Source organism: Streptopelia decaocto, assembly GCF_964273445.1.
Source record: "Streptopelia decaocto genome assembly, chromosome: Z".
Classification (NCBI taxonomy): domain Eukaryota; kingdom Metazoa; phylum Chordata; class Aves; order Columbiformes; family Columbidae; genus Streptopelia; species Streptopelia decaocto.
In genome coordinates, this window is record NC_138657.1 from 16,057,213 (window position 1) to 16,078,995 (window position 21,783).

A 21,783-nucleotide genomic window follows, 5' to 3' on the forward strand; every position below is an offset into this window, starting at 1 on the left:
TGCTTTTCAAGGGGAAAACAACTACAAAAAGGTCATCTCCAGCATAATTTACCAAACTCTGGAATTTGACTTTGGAGGCTAAGATATCACATTTTCCTGGGAAAAGGATAAACGGCATTTGATGAGTCCAAAGTTCACATCCTTTGACTTCCAAATCCCCACGGACAAGACACAGCTTCTGAAAAGACTTGGGAGCGTCTTGAGGCAGAGACAACAAAATGATGCATTCTTGAAGACAGTCTTTCAGAATTCCAGATTCTTCCTTTCTCCGGCTGTTCCTCTTCCCGGAGAGCCATCTGCAGCTGTCACTTCTCTGAACTTGTTTTCATGAGCACCTCAAATTCCTCTAGTTCCAAGATGGTTTTGAAGCACAAAGCTGTGTTATTAGCCACCCTCCCACACTGTTTGCCAACTCTGCACCCTTCTCCTTTAGGATGGGTTTTAGAGCTTCTCCAAGCACCTGCCACATGTATCACCACTTGGTCTGGTTTCACCTGCTTCACCCTCTAGCTTTAGGGCTTCAAAACCACTGAAGTCATGTTTCAAAGAAACATGTTACATGCTTAGTCATCTGTAAGAACTTTTAGCAGAATGCAATGTCCCTTTTTATGAAGGCTGAACATCTTCCTAAGTATCTGTAGTGAAAAAAAATCCCTCAAATCCACATATGCTGCCTCTGCTTCTTCCAGTATGTTCCTGCTTGCAGAATTACAGTGAAGGTCTTCTCCACACTGTCAGCAGGTTTGGGACAAGACATAAGTAAGCGCTAAGCCAACAATTTGGGTCTATCTACTACAAGAACACTTTGTCTCCCTTACTCTTCAGGTGAACAGCTACCAGAGCAGAGTGCTGCCTGGCCAAACAGGGGCTGTGGAAGGACATGCTGTGAAAAGCAGGTTTGCTGACAGCACCGCAGCCCCCATTGCTCTTGTCAGACTCCTCTAAAACCTCCTTCAGAGGGCTTTCTCTTGACACTTGCATTTTGTCCTGCAGAAGACGGGCACAGGCAGCAGCAGACAGTTCACATGCAGCCAGTGAATGCTGAGAGACCCGCACGGGGCAGAGGGACCCTCGGGTTGGGATCGTGCCCACCACTCTTCATGTGTCCCTGTCTGACAAATGGGTTCCACACGCACATGGACAGAAATTCTGTCGAGCCCTCAATACACCTCCTGAAAAGTGTCTGTACATGCTTCCAGCGGGCTGCTATGGGAAACTGTACCCAAGCACCAAGACAAGCAGGATGTTAAAGCATGTTAATGCATAAGCACAGAAACAACCCAAAAGCATGGATGTGCGCATCATTCTTAAGTATCTATGATTAAATTTTAACCTGATAAGCTTTGTCATAAGGAGCCCTAAGGAAGGGAATAGAGTAACACTAGCTGACAGCATTTGTGAATTTATCTCCATAGTCTTCCAGCAATGATGCTACAGAACTACAGGAAAATTTTTTCAATCTTTCTTCTTGAAGAGATTTTCCATAAAACCACTTTATATTTTCACAAGGCAGTTAAAAAGACGTGCTTGCCTTCCCTGAAGTAGACCCCAACTTGTAAGAGACATAAAGCATGAGGGGTGATGAGATTCAGGGAGCAAGAGAGGAGCAGGCAGACTGAAAGGGAATCAAGCCAAAGGGGCAGCAACACCAGGGAGTAAATTTTGTGCTTAGGGAAAGACGGAAACTGAGAGAAACAAGCTGGGGAAAAGCACAAAACACAACTTGGTAAGAAGCGAGAACAATACTGGGCAATATCGAGTGTCAGAAAAGGCATGTGAAGGGTGCTGAGGGAAGGAGAGGAAAGGAAGACATGCACAAGGGGGAAAGTGAAGCAGATCTTTAACAACTTATCCTAGCACTTAAACCACTAGTTCACTCAACAGTCAAGCATAACCCTGTTGTTTCAAAATACCTTCAAATGCAGGTGAAGCAAATTGTCTTGGGGGAATTGACACCAGGTACAGCAATTTAACTTGTAAATGGGTATCTCCTGAAGTACCACTGAAGAGAAGCTTTTGTGAGCAAAGAAGTTGAGGAGAAGGAGAAGCAACATCCCTCAACCACTGTCAAAAATGGATAAGCTTTAAAATAAAAAAAAAGCTGCCTAGGCCTCCACCATACAGTAGTCAAGTACCCTCAGCTTTTATTGATTCCGGCAAGCAATTAGGCAGAATTTAACTAATTTTCATGTTCCCAGATCCCTGCAGACTGACACACAAGTAAGAACTCTTAATAACTCATTTTTTATTTCAAGAATTACTGAGATAGCTCCTCTGGGGTTCATTTGTTGCATGTATACAATAAACCAACCTTTTTTTTTTTTCCCCCCCTCCGCTAAGTCTTCATATTACCATGAAATAAAAGGAATTATTTTCAAAGGTTGCCTTTGACTTCTCGAGCTTGACAGATTACATCTGTGGTTGCATCTTAGCCAAGACCAATGAATTTTGTCTCCAGGAAAACACGAATAATCTGTGCTGGTTGAAACCTAGTCCAACATTGCATCTCAGACAGCACAGGCAATGCACACCCCTGAGAGGCGCTCCTAAGGAGCACTTTTAATCTCTCTCTGTACCTCCATCCCCAGCTATCTAAGGTCTGTCATTACTGAACAGTTTTATCAGTTACATATTCCCACGATGACCAAGAATTATTTTAGTATGAAAATGGACTTTGGGGCTCAGGTCATTCCTCAGGCAATACAACTACCTATACTAATAAGAGCACCCATATGATATTTATCCAACTATTCCTTTAACATTCAATTCTCCTCAAGTTAATTTTTCATTGTGTAGACAAGTCCTTAGAAGCTGTCTCATGTTCTCAGGCACAAGGATTTATAGTGCTGTTCCAAACCTGTTCTGTAAGTCTGTTAAAGCTATCATCTCAGAAAGTGTAAGGTTGCTTTTAAGGTCATTTTATGCATCTGGCATCAGTATTTCCCTAGGCTAAATTACATTGTTGACTTAATATATTTAAACTCCCCAAATTAAGATATTCATCTTCTAACTCTACACTTCACTCAAAAAACCTACTACAATAGCAAAGAAACAAAAGGGAGTGCAAACCACTAATTCAAATTTCCTTCCAATATTAATCTACAGATTTTGCAAGCTTTCCTACTGGCTTCTTTCCTATGGAAAAGCACATCTTTACAAGTCAATATTATTCAATTTGTTCTGACTTGTCTTCACTGTTTTAAAAAATATGCAACTCTAAAGCATGAAGAGCTGGAATTAAGAAAAGTCACCATATTCTGGAATGTAATTCCGTTCAGACACTCCTGAGGGAGAACACGGAAACATCCCAAAAGATGTGGCAGAGCTGCTGAGTCAACACACAGAAGCTAATGAGCAGCTCACTCTTGACCCATACTACAGAAATGAGATTACCTAGAGATGTGTAGAAGAGGTTCAGCACACTATAACCATGCCTCTGCCATATTTAATCTGACAGGTTATGAGTTCCCACACACAGAGGCACAGAAGCACAGCGGCTGCCAGGTGAACCCCAATAATTTTGTCAGAGAAGCTATCAGAGAAGCTAAGCCTGCCCTGGTGCAGGAGCAGCTCAGTGGGCCACCTTACCAAGTGTGGAGGTTGCCCAGGGCATGAGGCTCTACAAGACGCATGGGTAGTACATTCTGAGATTGTACAAGAGTTGTTAGGAGATGTTTCGGGGAGGAACCAAAGGCAGGGGCAGGGAGGGGTCAAGGTGTTTTGGGGAGGAATGAGTATGGGAAAACAGAGGGATAAGAAGATAAAAGCAGCTGGTCACAGGCAAAGAGGTTGCTGGTTGGTGTGCCTGCCTGGCCATGTCCTGCACCTGATCAGCACACTCTGTCCTGACTTCCCAATAAATGCTATTTCTAACTCTTCTTGCAGGTGTGGTTTCTACTGTTGTGTATACATATGTGCACATGGGTTCCAGGGTGCGACAAATGAAGCTCCTGCTCAGGCTCCACAGGTCACTGTGGCCCATATGTCCATGGATTCAGCAACCACAGTGACAGCTGCTGTGTGAGCACCAGCAAACATCAGGCCGGACTCACCAGCACGCAAGGTGAGTGGCCTGGGAGCCACGTGTATGTGTCTCTGTGAGCGAGGCACCCGTCAGAGATGAGCACTGGAAGGACCAGGAGGTCCAGGATGACTGATGGAGAGACCATGGGGGCTGGGAGTCCACCAGCAGACCCAGAGGAGAGAGAGAGTGTGTGTGTGTGTGTGTCTGTGTGTGTGCACGCGTATATGCATGCACACATACATGCACAAGGCCACACACACAGGTATATCTAAACCTATTTATGTATCAGAATATGTGTATGTATAGACACACACATTGCCACCACCAGACCTTCATCCTGCTCAGCCACAGAGGGGACAAGATGCTGCAGCAGCTTCACCTTTACCGGGTTACCAGATTTGGAGACCCCTAATCCCTAATATCATTAAACTAAAGCTTTCAAACTTTTTTTGGTGAATACTTTGTTTTTAAAGAGACATTAGAATCACTCCCTACCTATCGAGCTTTCTAAATCATAGCAAAGTAACTGGGCTCTACACTGACTTCTGTTTTGTAAAAACGCATTATGGGGAAGCAATTTGTTTTAATGCCACTGTTCTATTTAAAACACAAGTGACAATTGTGCACGTGAGCCTTGAACACGTACCATCTACTGCTGCTTTCTCCAGTCCATAGACACACACTGTGTATGAACAAAGGACATATGAAAGTTTGTGTCCGGTCCCGAAATTCAATAACTTTTTTTGTTCTTTGGGGAAGGCTGTCTAAAGCTGAACTGCTCTGTACCAGTACAATCAACCAATTCAGCTGAAGTATCTGGATACATAATTTGCTCTCTGACGGTCATAAGTAAGGGAAATAGCCACAGCTGGTGAAGTATGGAAGTCTGGACACAAAACCACGTATGTCACTTAAAACACTGGAAAAAGTGAAAGTTTCTTTAGATAGAACTGCAGTTAGTCAGAGCCTGATCCCATAACGAGGCAGCGTGGTGGTGGATCACAACTCACAGTCATCAAGAGACACCAGCTTCACATTTTAAGAAGTGAAATAAAAGCATGCTTGAGATCACTTCCATATCTGAGTTAATTATTTACAGAACAGCATTTGCACAATTAACCTATTAATTTTATAAGAACTATAGTCTATTAAAAAATATATATATATCTATTTATTAATCAGAATTTTCATTTTTTACAACAACCCATGCAGCAAGCACCATAGTAGCAAGTACCGTGTTTCTCTAGTTACTAATATGGATATAAGGAGTGAGATGCCCTTAAATTGTGGTTGGTTTCATCTTCTGAAAAGTAAGACTTTGGCTAATACCAACCCCAGAAAACTCCACAAGCATAAGAAATGTAGCCATGCAAGAAGCAATGAGCCTTATCTCAATCCTGATGCATAGGAATAAATACACTTCTACTACAACATGCCCAAGCTGAAAAAAAAAACCATCACGTAGTGTCTTCAGTAAGATTTGGATCCAGCCATCTTAAAAGAAAAAGCCTTTGAAAAGATTTGTTGTTTGCCTTTTAAATTGTTTGCTTATCTACAGATTGTTAGTACCTTGCTTTCTTTTTTGATTACCAAGCTGAGAGGAATTATCTGTTTGACAGGATAATGAACGAATTGTCACTTATGCCAATCTATCAGTGGAAAACAGAGAGCAGATATTTGTCATATCATCAACATCTGTGCTGGACCAACACTTCGTGCCTCAAATTAGTAAAATAGCCACTTAATTTTTTTTTTCATAAGGTAAAGCAAGATTATAAAAGTAAAGACTGGAATGGGTGATTATTCACCACTTACTAAAATTCTGCTTACTTGAATCTGTTGAAATTTGGACATCTTTTGCTGATCCCTGTGTTGACCCATCAACATCATCATCTTCATCTGTGAAAACAGAAACATTTTAAGAAAGGACTCTTATTAATTTGAACTAGGAAAAAAAAAAAAGTGGCTGTAATTCAGGGATGGTTTCCATCAAGGAAGCTAACACAAAAGAATGCAGTCAGAAAAGTACTCTTTCTTCTTTGGCCTATTTTGTGATAATAATCGGTATTATAAAACCAGCACTACGAAAAACCCCAGCCTGCATTGTCATGTAACTACAGTGAAGGCATACCTGAAGTCCTTCTACTATTAGCTTTAATATTGCAACTACTGCATTTCATCCTTTGCTTAAGCTGTGATGTTTGCCTATAACCAAAGTATATATGGTTTCCACTAAGTTTTAAATCAACAAATTAGTCCAGGAATCGCAGTAACAGCTTTCCAGTTAGAAGTGTGGGTATTATATAAATAATTTCCATAAGTGAAAAATAGATTTGCTGACACTCAAAGACAAAGAAATTACTGTGCTCCAGAAGAGGACTTCGACAGCAGCCCATCGCTACCAATAAAAGCTAGGAGCTTACAAGTCAGATAATAGAACAGCCTGCAAAATCACACACCAAATACTCAGAAAAGATTACAATAACAGCTACTAACAGTTATGTTTGCTTCTGTGAAGACAACATCCTGGCTGCATTCTCATTCCTGACTCGCAGGTCCGTACAGGAAGACTGGTGCAAATCCAAATGCGATAGATTTTTCATGTCTAAGGGCAGCAGCAGCGTGCAATGTAAGCCAACCCCGTGTGCTGATCATGTAACGGCTTTCGTACTCCTACCCATTGAAACTCCCAGTCAGTCTTGACTGGGATGCACACAAAGCTCCCAAAAGATACAAACCAGGCCACACCTTTATAAAAACTATGCCTTGCAGCTAGGGGAGAAAGCAGGAAATCGAATTACAAAACAAGAGAGAAAAAGAAAATCAGTTAAGACAGATTTTCAGAGCAAGAGAGTTACTAGGGAAGTCAGAATCCTAATGCAGGAAGACCTTCCAAGAATCAGAATTACGGCATGTCAAGAAAGGTAATCAGCAGGAGTCCTAAACTGGAGACCAGGTAAATGGCTGAATATTCAGGTAATGCTTCAGCTGACTACAAGAAAGACCAACACTAATGTTTCTGAGTTGAGTGTTTCAAAATATAAAAGAAGGGTTGAAATACCTTCCTTGTTATAACTGTCAGATGAACAGCTCAAGTTTCAAACTGGAGAGGAATCTAGACAACATGGTCTTGAAACACCCTGAAATAAATGGAAGCTGAATGCCTTCTTGAATTTCACTTCAGACAAAACCAAATTAAAAGAGTAATAAGTAAACACAACAACAAGAAATGAAAGAACTCCTGATTGCTCCCAACCCTTCCTTTTTTCTAAGTCTAGATGCCTGCACAACACATTCCACAGAAGTGAGGACAGAGGTGCTAATTATCTTCCAACAAAGCTGAAATGCTCCTTGTTCTCTGGAAATAACCCTAATGTACACACAGTCCTGAACAAGGTCTACCAACCACAGCCTATGCCTCCCCCTGGAAAAGCAGCGAAAGCTCCCAGGGCAGCTGTCCTGAGCTGCTCCGTGATCAGAGGAGCTCCCAACACATCCTGAAGAGCGCCAGGGAGCTGCTGCACCTGTGACATGTCTTTGGTAGCTTTCAGCACATACCAAGAGCTAGTGCGTTTCTGAAAGAAAATGCAGGTGCGTTCTGTGAACATGGGTAACGAGAAGGAAAACCAGACGAGAGCGCTGAGCTCCCTGGATGCTGGATGATGTGAGAATTAGTTTAAGGCAGAATCCGGGCAGGGGGAAAGACCTGTTTAGCAACGGTATTCGGTGCCTTTGGCAGGAACCTGCAGACAGCTGATCTCCAGCAGACAACTGAGAGCGGCAAAACTCCAGCAACAGGTCTTAAAGCAAGACTCAGTAGGATTAACCAGTAGCCATGCATAGAGGCACCAGACTTGTACCTGAACATCAGGGACCTGGCTGCTAAAACAAGTGTCACGTACCATCACTGGCTAAAGAAAAACAGAACAAAACACCTTATGCACAGCACAGCGCAAGGCAGGTACCACACTGCAAATACTATTCTCGATGCCTTGCGCTGAGCCACAACTGTGGCCCACTGACCATGAAGAAAAGATGCCAAGTGCTGGGACAGCTGCCAGGTCCTGAGGTACGCCTGGAAACAGCGGCAGGAGGAAAGGGGAGCATCCCCACGGCTCAGCCCCTGCTCCCCTGGGTGTCAGCAGCCCCCATCATGGGAGGACATTGCCCACCACGCAACAGGGAGCAGGAATCCTCACAGACCACCAGAAAAGAGATCTGGTGTTAGAAAAGAGATTTTTCAGAGCGTCGCCATATTTTATCTAGGTATAGGCAAGCTGAGCACAACAAAAGCACATTCTGGCTTTCTGAATGTGGTTTCTTATATATTTTTCACATCACATTAAAGCACTGGAAATGGTCCAAATTAAGTTACTGAGTATTTCCCCTTCCCTGTGCGTTTGTTTCTACCCACCAGATAAAGACTAATCTGCACTGCTTTCTCTCAATTCAAAGTACAAGACATTCATTTTAAATAAGGGAATGCAAAAATATTATTACTTAAAAAACTTGTGTGCATAACACAAATTTGTACACTTAGCGTGTAGCCTAAGCTCTGAAATGGACAACCTTCCCCTCCATCATAAAAAATAATGAAGGAAGAGACTAGAAGGCACAGGTAAAACATTGGATTCTTCCACTCAAGGTGCTCTGTGCTCAATTTAGAGGTGATTTAGAAACTAAAACCAGAAAAAGTTTAAGTCTGACATATTAAAAGAACACAACACTGTTTAAAAGACACTCAGTTAACACCAGATGTGACCAGAAAAGTCACATCTGAAGAGGGTATTTTAAAGGTTTGTGATTAACTTCTGTTAATAATAATACAACCTTATCTTCTGTTAAGCCTTTGGGACACTTGTAAAATACCGAACAATACACCTGGATCAAGGTTTGTAATGAGTCTTTCAGCAAAACTGGGCTCATCCAGATTGTTCATTTCTGGTATTTCTTGTGTTCGATGATTAAATGCTCCACGACTTTCAAGTATGTGCTGTACTTCACCTTCCCCACCAACAATCAAATTAATTAAAAGACAAATAACTCACTAAAAAAAAACTTGCCCACCAACAAAAGTAACATAACTGCTCCTCTCCCCTTCACATTTTTCTAAGTCACTTTGGTGTACACAGGTTATTTAGACTTCAGGTCATGCAGTTTATGCAGTAGCAGGACTCCTGCTACAGCTTCTGAACAAGAGAACATGTGTCTGCTGCTAGTGATCAAACACCACCACCAAAAAACAACCTACCCGGTCAAAGCAGAAAGTTCAAGAACAATCTGTCAAGTTGAGGAAAGTGCAGCTGCAAATTTTTAACCTCTACAACCTACATTTTGCCTGCCTTTTATTTGCTTTCTTGTTGTCAAGCACCAAAATAACAGCTTCACAAGAACATAATAATCAAAATATAAGTTAGAAAATACTTCAGCAGCTTAAAAAAAATCCTCTTGTTCCCAAAGAGCTGTTAAACAAACATGCGCTCTAGATGGCAGCAGAACATCACCCTGCTAAACATACGATTCTCTTTCAGCAGGGAAATCTGAAAAGGGCAGAGGCTTAATCAAAGAGGCAAATAAAAATATCTGTATGCATGATATGACAAATAAAAACCAACATATATATCAGCAAGTGTTTGTAGCAGTGGTAACACTAATCTTCTAAGCAAATTTTTTAATTTTAGCTTCGCACTTTCTGCATGCTTACTGTTTAAAGAACAGTTTTCAAATTGACCTGCACCACTACACAGAACTTTAAACATTCTGCTCACAGTGTGCATATAAAAATCTCTACCCTGCCCCAGAAATAGCAAGAAGTTAAAGTACTGCCACTAAAGCCAGTGAAAATCGGCAATCATATGCTTCAGTGAATTACAACACTAGGCTAAACATGCTCATCAGTTAGTTGCATTCGACTTTGAAGTTTTTACCTGATTCTGTTTGCAAATTTTCTGATATTCGAAAACAATGCAGTTTGCTGAAGTTGCGAGAAAATAATTGCACACAGCTTGGAGGAAGAATCATATTCCTTAGTCTTCCAAAAGTACATTCTGGTGTGACGATTATGTAGCAAGCAGCATGAGCCTATAAATAGAAGTATCAATTAAGGACTTTGTGAGACGCAAAGGAAAAAAACATGTTTATAACAAAAAATGCACTGGAATTGGAAAACGCAGGCTAGGACATATATAGACTTTCTGTAAATCACTTCATTTAATGAGTGACCCATTTGTCACTCTAGATTTCCATTTGCTCCATTCAGTTTTTATATAACCCAAAATGGTAATTCTTATTGGGAAGAAACTCTAAGTACTACAAACCCGCTCTATTAAAAACTAAGGGTTTTTATACAGCTGTGTGGAGAAGTTTAAAGTTTTGTTCTCCAACTCTGGATCTTCCATACAGATATTTACTGGGGGAGGTGGGAAGGTAGGCATGTTATATGGAATAGCTTGAAAATAGCAATATCCTCTTAAATAGCTGTTCTCACTTGCAGATTCAAAGATCACACTGTTTGAAGTTTTATTGCAAAATATGACTGGCTAGTTTCTGCCTTCATACTCGTGTGAGATCTTCTGCCATTATTGAACATGCAAAGCTTTGTATGTGTGGCCATATAGCAAGTTACATTTGTTAGACTCTGCTCAAAACCAGCCTCTTCCGCCTCAGATTAAAAATATAGCCCCTGTAATATTAACAAAAAAATAATTCAAATCATAGCCAAAATACTGAATAATTATTACAGTGAGTACCTCATCTTGCATTAAGTGGCAAATGAATGATTTGTAGCATATACTTCTCAGTTCCTATCCCATCTGGTGCTACTTTGCACTTCCATATTTCAATAAGATGTAGCATTAAGTGGATGCATCAATTGTTATCTACACAGCAGAACATGTGTATGTGCAAAGCTGTGGCTGTCATGATGATTATTGAAGGGAATCATCATGTTGCACAGGAAATAGACACAAATCATGTGAATGCAAAAACACAGAAATCAACATCAACAGCTTAAAAAACCCCAACCAGCCACACAGGTTAAGATCTATTCTACACCAAAAGAAGAATAAGCATATTAGAATGCTAAGTCTTTGACCTTGCAGAATTCATGTGATTTGAAAGAAATTCTGATTTCACACAGAAAAAGTAATGGCAGACTTCTAAGCATAAACCTAAAGTGATTAGTCCCTGTTAAATTTTAATGCAACTGGATTTATATAAAGTTTAACTGTAATTTTGAGAATTGCTCACTTTAATGACTAACAGGGGAGGATTTAAAAAATTAGATTTTCCATCTATCTCACAAATACATACATATTTATATAAACAAGTGTATAAATTAATTGTATTTATAAAGCATATATAAAGTACATTTATAAAGTGCACAAAGTATATTTATACAAATTGTTTAAATAAGTAGGTGTATATATATATATATATATATATATATATATATATATATGGTTCCCACAAATATATGCAACAACACAACATACCAGGATGCCACACCATTCACATCTCATGCCAGACAGCACCTCAGAAGAGCCACAGGTTTTTTTGCAAACTTCACAACGAGCACTCGAAGAAAGGTTTCCCTCCCTCCAGTGGTGGTGGTAAGTGTCCTGGGGAACAGATCAAGACTTGATGTTACACAAAACAGATACAGAAGCATCTTCAACCTGTTTGAGAATCTGCAATTCAAACAGCTCTGAGGAAACAGCAACACAGACTAGGGCATTAGTATTTTCTTACTATGAATATGAACCTCAACAATCTTACATTTCACTGAAAGAAGTTTAACAAACTTTCAAAAAAATTATCACATAGTGCTTTTTCTTCATGGTCCACCAAAAACAATATTCTTCCAAAAAAATTATAAAATCCAGTATTGTGCATGTATTTTACAGTGGGAAGCTGGCAGTCTTGCCTCAGACAGACTGCAGGAAGCCTGAGGAACCTGATAATGTTTGCCAGGGATGCAATGCAGGCCCACAACTCAACATATAGGAAAAAAACAGAGTTCCATGTCAGCTTCCACATGCAAATTTTTAGATAAGATGCTTGATTTTTTTCTTTTTTTTTTTTTCTTTTTAATGAGGACATATAAATTGCACAAAGTTTTCAGCACAGTTTCAATAACGTTCAATATGGTAGAATTTCAGTTCATCTCACTCCCCACACCACATTCTGAAGCCACACATTTCCTTTGCCTGTCCATAAGCAACAAAACTGCTTTGATAATTGGCAGCATGCAAAAGAAAAGGCCAGAACTCTTCCCCCTCCTCCAGCCCATGTTTTTACACCAAAAACACGAGACCATTTTCTGCTGCAGAGGCATCCGCACTTACCTGGTCCTGGTGCCCATCCTGATGGCACTGCCGGCAGTCACTGCAAGCAAACGGGATACAGTCTGTGTGCACGTGTAGCTCACAAACTAAAAGCATGAAAACAAGAAAACTTTTTAAAGCTGGATACCCCCATTTTTTGCAGCTCCTCCCTCCCCCTCTCCCTTCACCCCTCCAATACTCCTCCACTACCTTTCGGCACCATACTTTCTGTTCTCCATGCTCTTCTCCGACCAGCAAAGATAGGCAATAAAAGAAGTTTATCAGCATTGTCCTGTGTGTTGCTCCATTTCCTCTGTGTTACACTGATACAGCAAATACAAGGAAAGGCTGAGCTAATTTTGCTTACAAGCACTTGCCATATTTGCTCCAATACAGGAAGTTAAATTTGTATCAACTGTTTGGCTTATTACGGCTTTGTCTCACAGATCCACATGAACCCCTGCCTACTCCAAAGCAGACTGAAGTCTGCTTTGATTTAATTGAATACAAAATAAGTCGAATGTTAAAAGCATTAACAAAGTTCTCCTGCATCCAAACATCACCAAGTCTGTAAAGTAATGGTCCTCCTGGAACAACACTCCATCCCCTTTACAAACCCTTTTCCAGACGCTTTTCTGCAGGACAGCCTGTCTCTGCACCCCCGTCAGCAGAGGGACAAACGAGATGAGGCGGTTGGGGTCCCCAGCCAGGCGGGGGTCACTGCCGGGGCCCCATCTGGCCCACTGGGACCGCGCTGCACACACGGGCTTGCTGGGGTTTGGGAAGGGGCACAACGCACATTGACATCTGAACATGCAAAACGACTGGAAGACATCATTTTCAGGGAGACTGCAACAGCCAGAAAGTGTGTTTTAATCAGAAATAAACCCTTTTCATCGTCAGATGTCAAGGGGTTTGATTTTAAATGTGACCAGAATAAACTGGTATGTTAATCTCAGAGATTTCTCCAAGTTGTGTCTGCGTATGATAAATCACCACTTCATTGTCGGGAAAGTAATAAACTTTTCAGCTCACTCTCTTAAGCAAGCTTAACACTGTCTTCAAAAATAGCTGTTAGATACTGTAACTGGAAGAAATTTTAGTGAAGCCTATAAAGTTTGGTCAAGTTTGGTTTTGGATAAAGTATCTTCATTACTAAAAGCTGACTTGAAGTATCAGATGTGAAAGAAAAGAGACGCTAAAAACAAACCAACCAACCACCATCAAACACAACAGCTAAAATGTTACACGGCAAAGGATCAGTCATTTTAAAAAAAACCAAACAAACAACTAAAAGATCTGAATGCCTAGCTTCATTATGGCAAGAGCTAGGAGAGTCCTCTGTGGACCTCATAGGCAGAGATGTAGGAAAAAGATCCTCTTCTAGCTGCTTTTTAAATATGTGTGTATACAAGTACCCTGGGAAGGCATCCGACTTTTTGTCAAGTAAATGAAAGTAAGAAGCAAGCGTCAAATTCTTCTTTTTTTTTACTTTTCTGTTTGGCTCACGCAGGTTAATGCTCCAAGCACTCCACTGAAATCTGAAGACCTGAAGGTTGGGAGGTGGCAACTGCACATTAGCCACATTATTGGAAAGTACCTTGAAAACAATATTAAATTACATAGAGAATAATACCTGATTTTGAAATCACTCTCTGGGCTCTAGAAAGGCGATCAGCACTAACTCTGTCGTATTCTAACCCCCCAGAAGACTGTGATCTGCTACCAACAGCAAAGCGAAGCCTCCTTAACCAGGGCTAAGTCACTAAGTCAACCAGAAGCTCTCGCGTACAAGTGCCCATGTGGTGTGTCTCCCCTGAGCTCAATAATTTTTACATGAGGTTTGACACGGTCCCTCCTCTGCTCATATTTCTCCATACTCACAGACATGGCAGGAATATTTTAGTTTTGCCAATTCAGCTATCAGGCAAACTAGATACATCGAGCCATACCCTCGCTAATGGGAAAAGTTTCTGTAGACCAAATTATGGCTTCAGGGAATTAACAAAAGCATTGGGGTTTTTATTGTTAATTTTGCTAACAGGGTCACACACTGCCCTTTGCTACATCTTGTAAGAATACAGAGCTTTTCCCCAGTTTAATTCACATCTGCTGCTTCTAAAACCAACCTCAACCCAGAATTATTATGAAAATGTGTGCATGTCAAGGGTGGGAGTGTCACAGAACTTAACCGTTAAGATAGTTACCCCGCTGATCAGAAAGTTTTTAGTATGTAAAAGTCAAATCAGAGAGCCTACAAAAAGAACTTCCATCTTTATCAGCCCTTCCATAATCTACACACTTGACAGATCTCTGTTCAAGCTAGTCACGAAAGTGCTGTCAATTCCTAATTGCCAGAAGCCAAGGTGGTTAATTTCAGGTGCATAAACTTGGCAGAATAACATTTAAAAGATTAACTGCCTCCCTCCCCAGTAAAATCTGCTGCTCCTGGTTGATGCTTATTAAGAAACTTTCATAAGCGACCCAACACTGAAAAAATGTTTGGGTTACTCCCTTTCTTCTTTTTTTTTCTTTCCAGCCCTTCTTCTTGGAAAGAAAAGGGAGAGCAACTCCCACCATCCTGAGTCCAGGTTCAACTGTTGGAATTCTACAACTGTTGGAATCCAAGCACTTACTAATTGTCAGCAGAATCTGGAGGCCAAATATTATCATTTTTGCTAATTAAGTGTATGTACTTATCTCACCAGGAGTTTATATACGTGCATGCTCATTTCTGAGAACAGAGGCCCCACCACGCACCCACAGTGTTTAGTGTGTGTCTGAAAATGTCAATAAAATGTATTTTATTGTAAGATAATGAAGAGTCCAAACCAAGTTATTTAAATTATTTTAATAGTATATCAATTATGTCAATCATTTGCTTAGAAAAGGAAACTAACTTCATCCCAACCTTCTTTTCAATCTTAATTATGGTAAAGATGGTAAAGATTCCAGGAAAAGTTCTTTAAATTCGAATATCGGATGAGAACATCATAACCACCAGTAGACTTGTACTATTAAGTGAAGTCATTAGAAGTAAGGGAAAAAAAAAAAAAAAAGAAGAAAATTCAACATCTCCATCTGGATTTAAAAGCTCTACAGCTTAGAAAAGTTGACTTCTAAAACAAATTCTGGAAGTATTTTTGAAGAGCCAAGGAAGAATCTTGCGCATTTTATGAACATCAACTGCCCTTTTTAAGCTGCAGTTTGGAAAAGTATCAGAGAAACAAATTGCAGACTTACTGGTATTGAAAACAGACAGCAAACAAGTCACACCACACAAAGCAAGAAAACTGTCTAATCCGTGCAAGGAATGAAATTCAGAACCTTCACTAAACCAGAAAAAAAAAAATGTCCAGGCACTTGTAATACCTAAATATAACATGCAATTTCACACATTTCTTGTTTAAGAACACTGAAATGGAAATGTCTGAAAAAAATAAATATTCCCTTAAAATGGGTACAATGCTAATACAGTAGAATTAAAAGAGTAAGAATATGAAAGCAAAATTTAGAAAGCTTTAACAAAAATAGATCACTAAACTAAAGTTATTTTCAAGGGTTAAGAGGACACAGCTAGTGAAAATTTTATTTTCAAATTCTGTGATTATCTCATGCCACACAAGTTCTGGGACTTAAAGACAGATCATCAGAAAAGACTCCGTGGTATCTGTAGCTCTTTGACCATTCCTCCAAATCATCCAACTGACATGGTAACTATATTAAGTGATAATATTCCGACTAGTCAGAAGAACATAGTTCAGATTTGCTATGCAATTCACCAGACCAACGCAGAAACAAAACCACTGCACCATTGTAAGTCTAAATGCCTTGATCAAGAAGAAATGTTTCCCTTACACATACACAGAGGTGACCATATTAAATAAGACATTATCTTCAGCATAACAGCAATTTTGAAAGCATCTCAAATGCCTACAGAATTGGTTCTTCTATCAGCAGGATCTTTTTTTAAGCAGTTCACAGGTGATATTCCTTTAAAATACTAAATTCTATTCAACCTCATAATATCAATTGAGCAACAACTACTAGACATTCAAGACAGGGGAGACAAGGAGAATTAAGGAGTAGCCCCACATCAAAATCAGTCACCTACTCATGCCAAAATATATTTCAGATAACAGTTCTGGTGTTTGAGTGATTTCTCTAATAACTGTTTTTTCAGAGAATCCATGTCTGAACACCCAGAGCAGTACTATTTTGACAAATAATATTTTCAAATAATATTGTGAAATATCTTTCCATTGAACGCACCTCATGGCTATTATAAGCAACAGATATCTGAGACCACTAACACAGACAAGTTATATTCCATTCTTTTGTAGAAAAGGGGAGGATTTGGAAACATGAATACAAGTAGGGTTTTTTTACCTTCACATCGAAAGGCAGGTGACTCTAGTGACTTTCTGCACACAGTGCAAAACTTTCTTTTGTAATGTCCTGGAGGCCCAAAACAGTGTGCAACTGGAACCTGCCAATGAAGAATGCATAAGACATCATTAGCCACAACTTTCAAAGAGCCAGTTACAATTCACTGAAACTGCTTTATCATGCAAGACAGGACAATATATACAACATAAACCTAACTAAGCCTGAGAACAAATATTCTCTCCTCAATAGCTGTAACAACAGTTTCAGCAAGTGTATTTAGCAAGTATACTACCCACTTATCCTAAAAAGGTAAGAGTTTTTTCCTTGTTTGGTGATTTATAATGAAGACTGGCAGTGACAGTACCAAAAGAATAACAGATGAAAAGATGAAAAGTGAAGAATAAGAAACATACTTGAGCTTTATAGTTGTTCCAGAAACCACTCTTCCTACAAGATGCACACTTTTGTTAAACTGACATTAACATCATAAGGAAGAAGCATAACCTCGTCTTTAAAATTCTAGAATCAAATTTCTTCCATAAAAGTTTGCTGTAACTTAGGTATTTAGTATTACGCATCTCACATGCCTTTCTTGCTATGACAAACATATCAGATTTATCTCCTGGTTCTTGCATGACGAAATAAAATATATTTCTAGCAAAGGCTGACAAACTGTTATTTAGGTGTGAAATGAAATCAATAATCCCCAGTAAAGAGCTGGAATAATTATTTAAGATACAGTCACAGATAGCTTATTTTCCTCCCCGTTGTACTACTAAACAATCCTCTGAAGTTATTGAGCAGGATTTGAATTTTTCTCCTTTTATATTAGGGTTTTCCTGGCAACCACAACACAGAATTTGATGACCCAGAAAGTCACTTCCAGTTATAAAGGTCTAATTCCCACCAGTGCTTCTGCTTCTGGAAGCGCGTGGACAGTTACATTGAACAATCCCGTACTTCGAGCATGTGCTATGCAATAAGCCAGATGAAGTTTTGCCAGATGTAAGGCAAGGAGAAAGGAACATTTCTGGAAGTTTAATCACAAAAAATCACTAACCCCCAAACTGCAAAGCATATGGTTCCTCCAGTCCTCCCTTGAATTAATCCCTGGGAGGTATAGAAGGAAGAAGAGATACAGAAAATATGCCCACATTATCAGACGTGAACAAGACTGGGCACAGCAGTTGATCAGTCAAGCAGATCACCAGCTGGTTGCCCCAGCAGACCGTGTTGTCTGGAGGAATCCTTGGTCCCTGGCTGACCTGGAAACAGCCCGGACAGACCTCAGGCTCCCCCCACGCTGGGCTGACAGCCTGACTACCAAAAGCATTTCATATCGGTACCTCCAACATCATACACTACAAAACCTGCTTGCCTCCAAAAGCTTCAAATTTGAACTTTAGTACAAATTTGGGATTTAAAAATACAAACAAACCATGCTTTGGGGTCTGTCTCTCAGTCTCATCAATCCGAACAGGAATTTCACTCTCTGTAGCCCTCCAGCTCCAACTGACACAAAGTCATGGCTGGCTTGCTTTTTTTTTTTTTTTTTTATCAGAATACTCTAGTCACATAATGCATGTTTATAAAAATAATACACATCCTTGGGAGAAAAAGGTCCCGGAGAGCCTGGGGAACTTTAATCCAACTATCTCAGATTAAGTTCAAGGCTCAGAATCCATGCCCACTTTTCACAGAATCATAGAATCATAGTATGCTAGGGACTGGAAGGGACCTTGAAAGATCAACTAGTCCAATCCCCCTGCCAGAGCAGGAACACCTAGATGAGGCTACACAGGAATGTGTCCAGGTGGGTTTGGAATGTCTCCAGAGTAGGAGACTCCACAACCTCCCTGAGCAGCCTGTTCCAGTGTTCTGTTACCCTCACTGAGAAGTTTCTTCTCAAGTTTAAGTGGAATCTCTTATGTTCCAGTTTAAATCCATTACCCCTTGTCCTATCATTGTTTGTCACTGAGAAGAGCCTGGCTCCATCCTCCTGACACTCACCCTTTACATATTTATAAACATTAATAAGGTGACCCCTTAGTCTCCTCCAAACTAAAGAGACCCAGCTCCCTCAGCCTTTCCTCATAAGGGAGATGCTCCACTCCTTTAATCACCTTGGCTGCCCTACGCTGGACTCTCTCCAGCTGTTCCCTGTCCTTCTGCAACTGAGGAGCCCAGAACTAGACACAATATTCCAGGTGTGTCCTCACCAGGGCAGAGTAGAGAGGAAGGAGAACCTCTCTTGATCTACTAACCACCCCCTTTCTAATACACCCCAGGATGCCGTTGGCCTTCCTGGCCACGAGGGCACAGTGCTGGCTCATGGTCATCCTGCTGTCCCCAGGATCCCCAGGTCCCTCTCCCCTACACTGCTCTCCAACAGGTCATTCCCCAACTTATACTGGAACCTGGGGTTGTTCCTGCCCAGATACAATACTCTACACTTGCCCTTGTTATATTTCACTAATTTTTTCCCCACCCAACTCTCCAGCCTGTCCAGGTCACGCTGGATGGCAGCACAGCCTTCTGGCGTGTCAGCCACTCCTCCCAGCTTGGTGTCATCAGCAAACTTGCTGATAGTACACTCTAGTCCCTCATCCAAGTCATTAATGAATATATTGAACAGTACTGGCCCCAGTACTGACCCTTGAGGCACTCCACTAGATACTGGTCTCCAACCGGACTCTGCCCCATTGACCACAACTCTCTGGCTTCTTTCCTTCAGCCAGTTCACAGTCCACCTCACTACCCAATCGTCCAGACCACACTTCCTCAGTTTAGCTGTGAGAATGCTGTGGAAGACTGTGTCAAATGCTTTACTGAAGTCAAGGTACCACGTCCACCGCCCTGCCATCATCCATCCACCTTGTTACATTCTCATAAAAGGCTAGGAGGTTGGTCAAGCACGACTTCCTCTTGGTGAAGCCATGCTGACTGCCCCTAATGACCCTCTTATCCTTGATATGCCTTGAGATGACACCAAGGATAAGTCGTTCCATTACTTTCCCAGGGTTGGGAAACACAAAGCTCCCTGTACAGTTCACATAGCAGTTATTAGCTCAGCTATTCTGGAAGTGTGAGAGCTGTTTTCTCACTTTAACTGCTACAAAGAGAAAAGTCTAATCCAGCTTGGTAGGAGAAGGTCACTTGCCCCAAATTCATCCTACACTATGGGTTCAAGTGCAGAAAGTGACAATGAGAATGCCTACACGTGCACGGTCCCAGCCAGACACAATTGCGAGAAGTACTGCAAAGCCCTTGTGGTTTTTTTTCTGCACATGCCAACCTGTTTCCAGGTTTCGAGTGTCACCTTCAAGCCATCTGCCTGTCCCAGCACTGCCAGAGCACAGCAGAGCAGACATTCTTCAGCTCTGGAGTGGGGAACAACCTGCTCCGGACACCCCGCGCGAGCACCCGATCCCCGCAGCAACCAGGTGTGAACCAGAGAGCTTTTCTTTCCCTGGCCATGACTCCTTCTGCTTTATCTTATATCTGGCTCAGAAATGCAGGGTTTTCACTACTGGCAGAGAAAGGCATGACAAAGAAGAAAAGGACACTCCATAGATCAAAGGATGGAAGTAGAGTTTTGTAGAAAAGAGTGTTTCTTTTGGGAAATACTGTGAGACAGGACTTTGATAGCAGTCTAACTTACTCAGGGTCTGACTGTACTTATATAGAAGACTCAAGAGAAGGAGACCAAGTCTAAATTTTGCAGTCGCTCAGATCCCAGTGACAATACTGTGAAGTCTCAAGTCACTGACAAAAAGAAGGAAACAGTTTGCTGATTGAAATTATTGGAGGGTGAGGGAAGAAGGCAAAAAAAAAAGAAAAAGTGCTCCTTCAGCTTCTTCCTTTCTGGAACAAGCCAAAGAAACTTTGTTTATTACAACAGATCTTTCTAACTTGCTTTAGTAGTGACAGGTATAAACACACCACAGAGCCTGGTGGGAAATGGGATGGGAATAAGATGAAAAAAGAGAAAAGGTAAAACAGCAAGTACAACATAATGAACTCATCAATTGTATCTTGTTTCTCCCAGAGCTCCCTACATTTCTTTTTTTGCTGAACAAGTCCCAACCACCCAATACATTTTAAAAAAAATCAAAACTCAGACTGTGAAAGCCAGTGACGTAGGACATCAGAATATCAAATGTTACATATTATTCTTTAATTTATATCTACCTCTAAAAGTACAGCAAAGTACAGACACATAACATGGCCTACAAAAAGTTAATAATTGATGAGAGTTTAAAAGCACTTTTCCATACAACTACTTAAATTACTTTATGGAAACCACTAAAATCAATTTCCGCAGAAAAATACTGAAAATTTCTGCTAGTAATAGCATTGAATGACATCTAAGTGCCCTTACAGTATTGATCAGAAGCCCATCAACAGAAAGTATAGTGGTAACACTCCTGCATAAGCTCCAGAATGACTTTGCACTCATGGGCAAGATACTCCTAGTTCCTATTTTGTTTCCGGCCATCTGTTAAGAAATGCAAAGCATTACAGAATGTAGCGCATTTCTGGAAAAGTTCATATCAGCCTATAATAAAATCTGACCCAATAGAAACCTAAAACTTAGATTCTAACCCCTCCAGTGCAACCTGTGCAAGTGCACATCCATTCCGCATCACACAGAGAGAACAGCAACAAACTGCTCCCAACACCCAAATTTTGGAGGAAAAAGAGAAGGCAGAATTGGTTTAAACAAAATTGTTTTAAAATTGTTCCTCATCCTGAAATGCTATAGAGTATCAAGCATGTGGTCAACCTCAGATAATGAATTTAAGCGCTCTTCCACTCAGGTGGAATCACTATGTATAGAGCAGCCCAGCAACCCAAACCCTCTGGTTCACGGACAGAGTCAGGTCAGGTCAAGTCTTACTGGTCTGCAGCCTTCTGGAGACCTCAGCAGGGAAAAATACAGCTCCAGCAAGGCCTGTTCTTCACCCAGCTGCAGTCACTTTTCTACCAGCTTAGGCTGAAAGAAGCTTTTAGCAGTAATGCTGAGCCAAAGACTTCCAGGCTCAA

General features: G+C 40.8%; 1 protein-coding gene across 1 annotated transcript in view; it reads right to left on the minus strand.

Annotated features, from left to right (window-relative positions):
* DGKQ (diacylglycerol kinase theta) overlaps positions 1-21,783 on the minus strand; it is a 103,409-nt gene that overhangs the window by 45,555 nt on the left and 36,071 nt on the right. Inside the window, exons 3-7 of the mRNA XM_082074432.1 lie at positions 16,738-16,837; positions 12,370-12,455; positions 11,518-11,643; positions 9,952-10,105; positions 5,855-5,923 (exon numbers count right to left, since the gene is read on the minus strand). Of these exons, the coding sequence (XP_081930558.1) occupies positions 5,855-5,923; positions 9,952-10,105; positions 11,518-11,643; positions 12,370-12,455; positions 16,738-16,837 (535 nt within the window). The remainder of the gene's footprint in view (positions 1-5,854; positions 5,924-9,951; positions 10,106-11,517; positions 11,644-12,369; positions 12,456-16,737; positions 16,838-21,783) is intronic.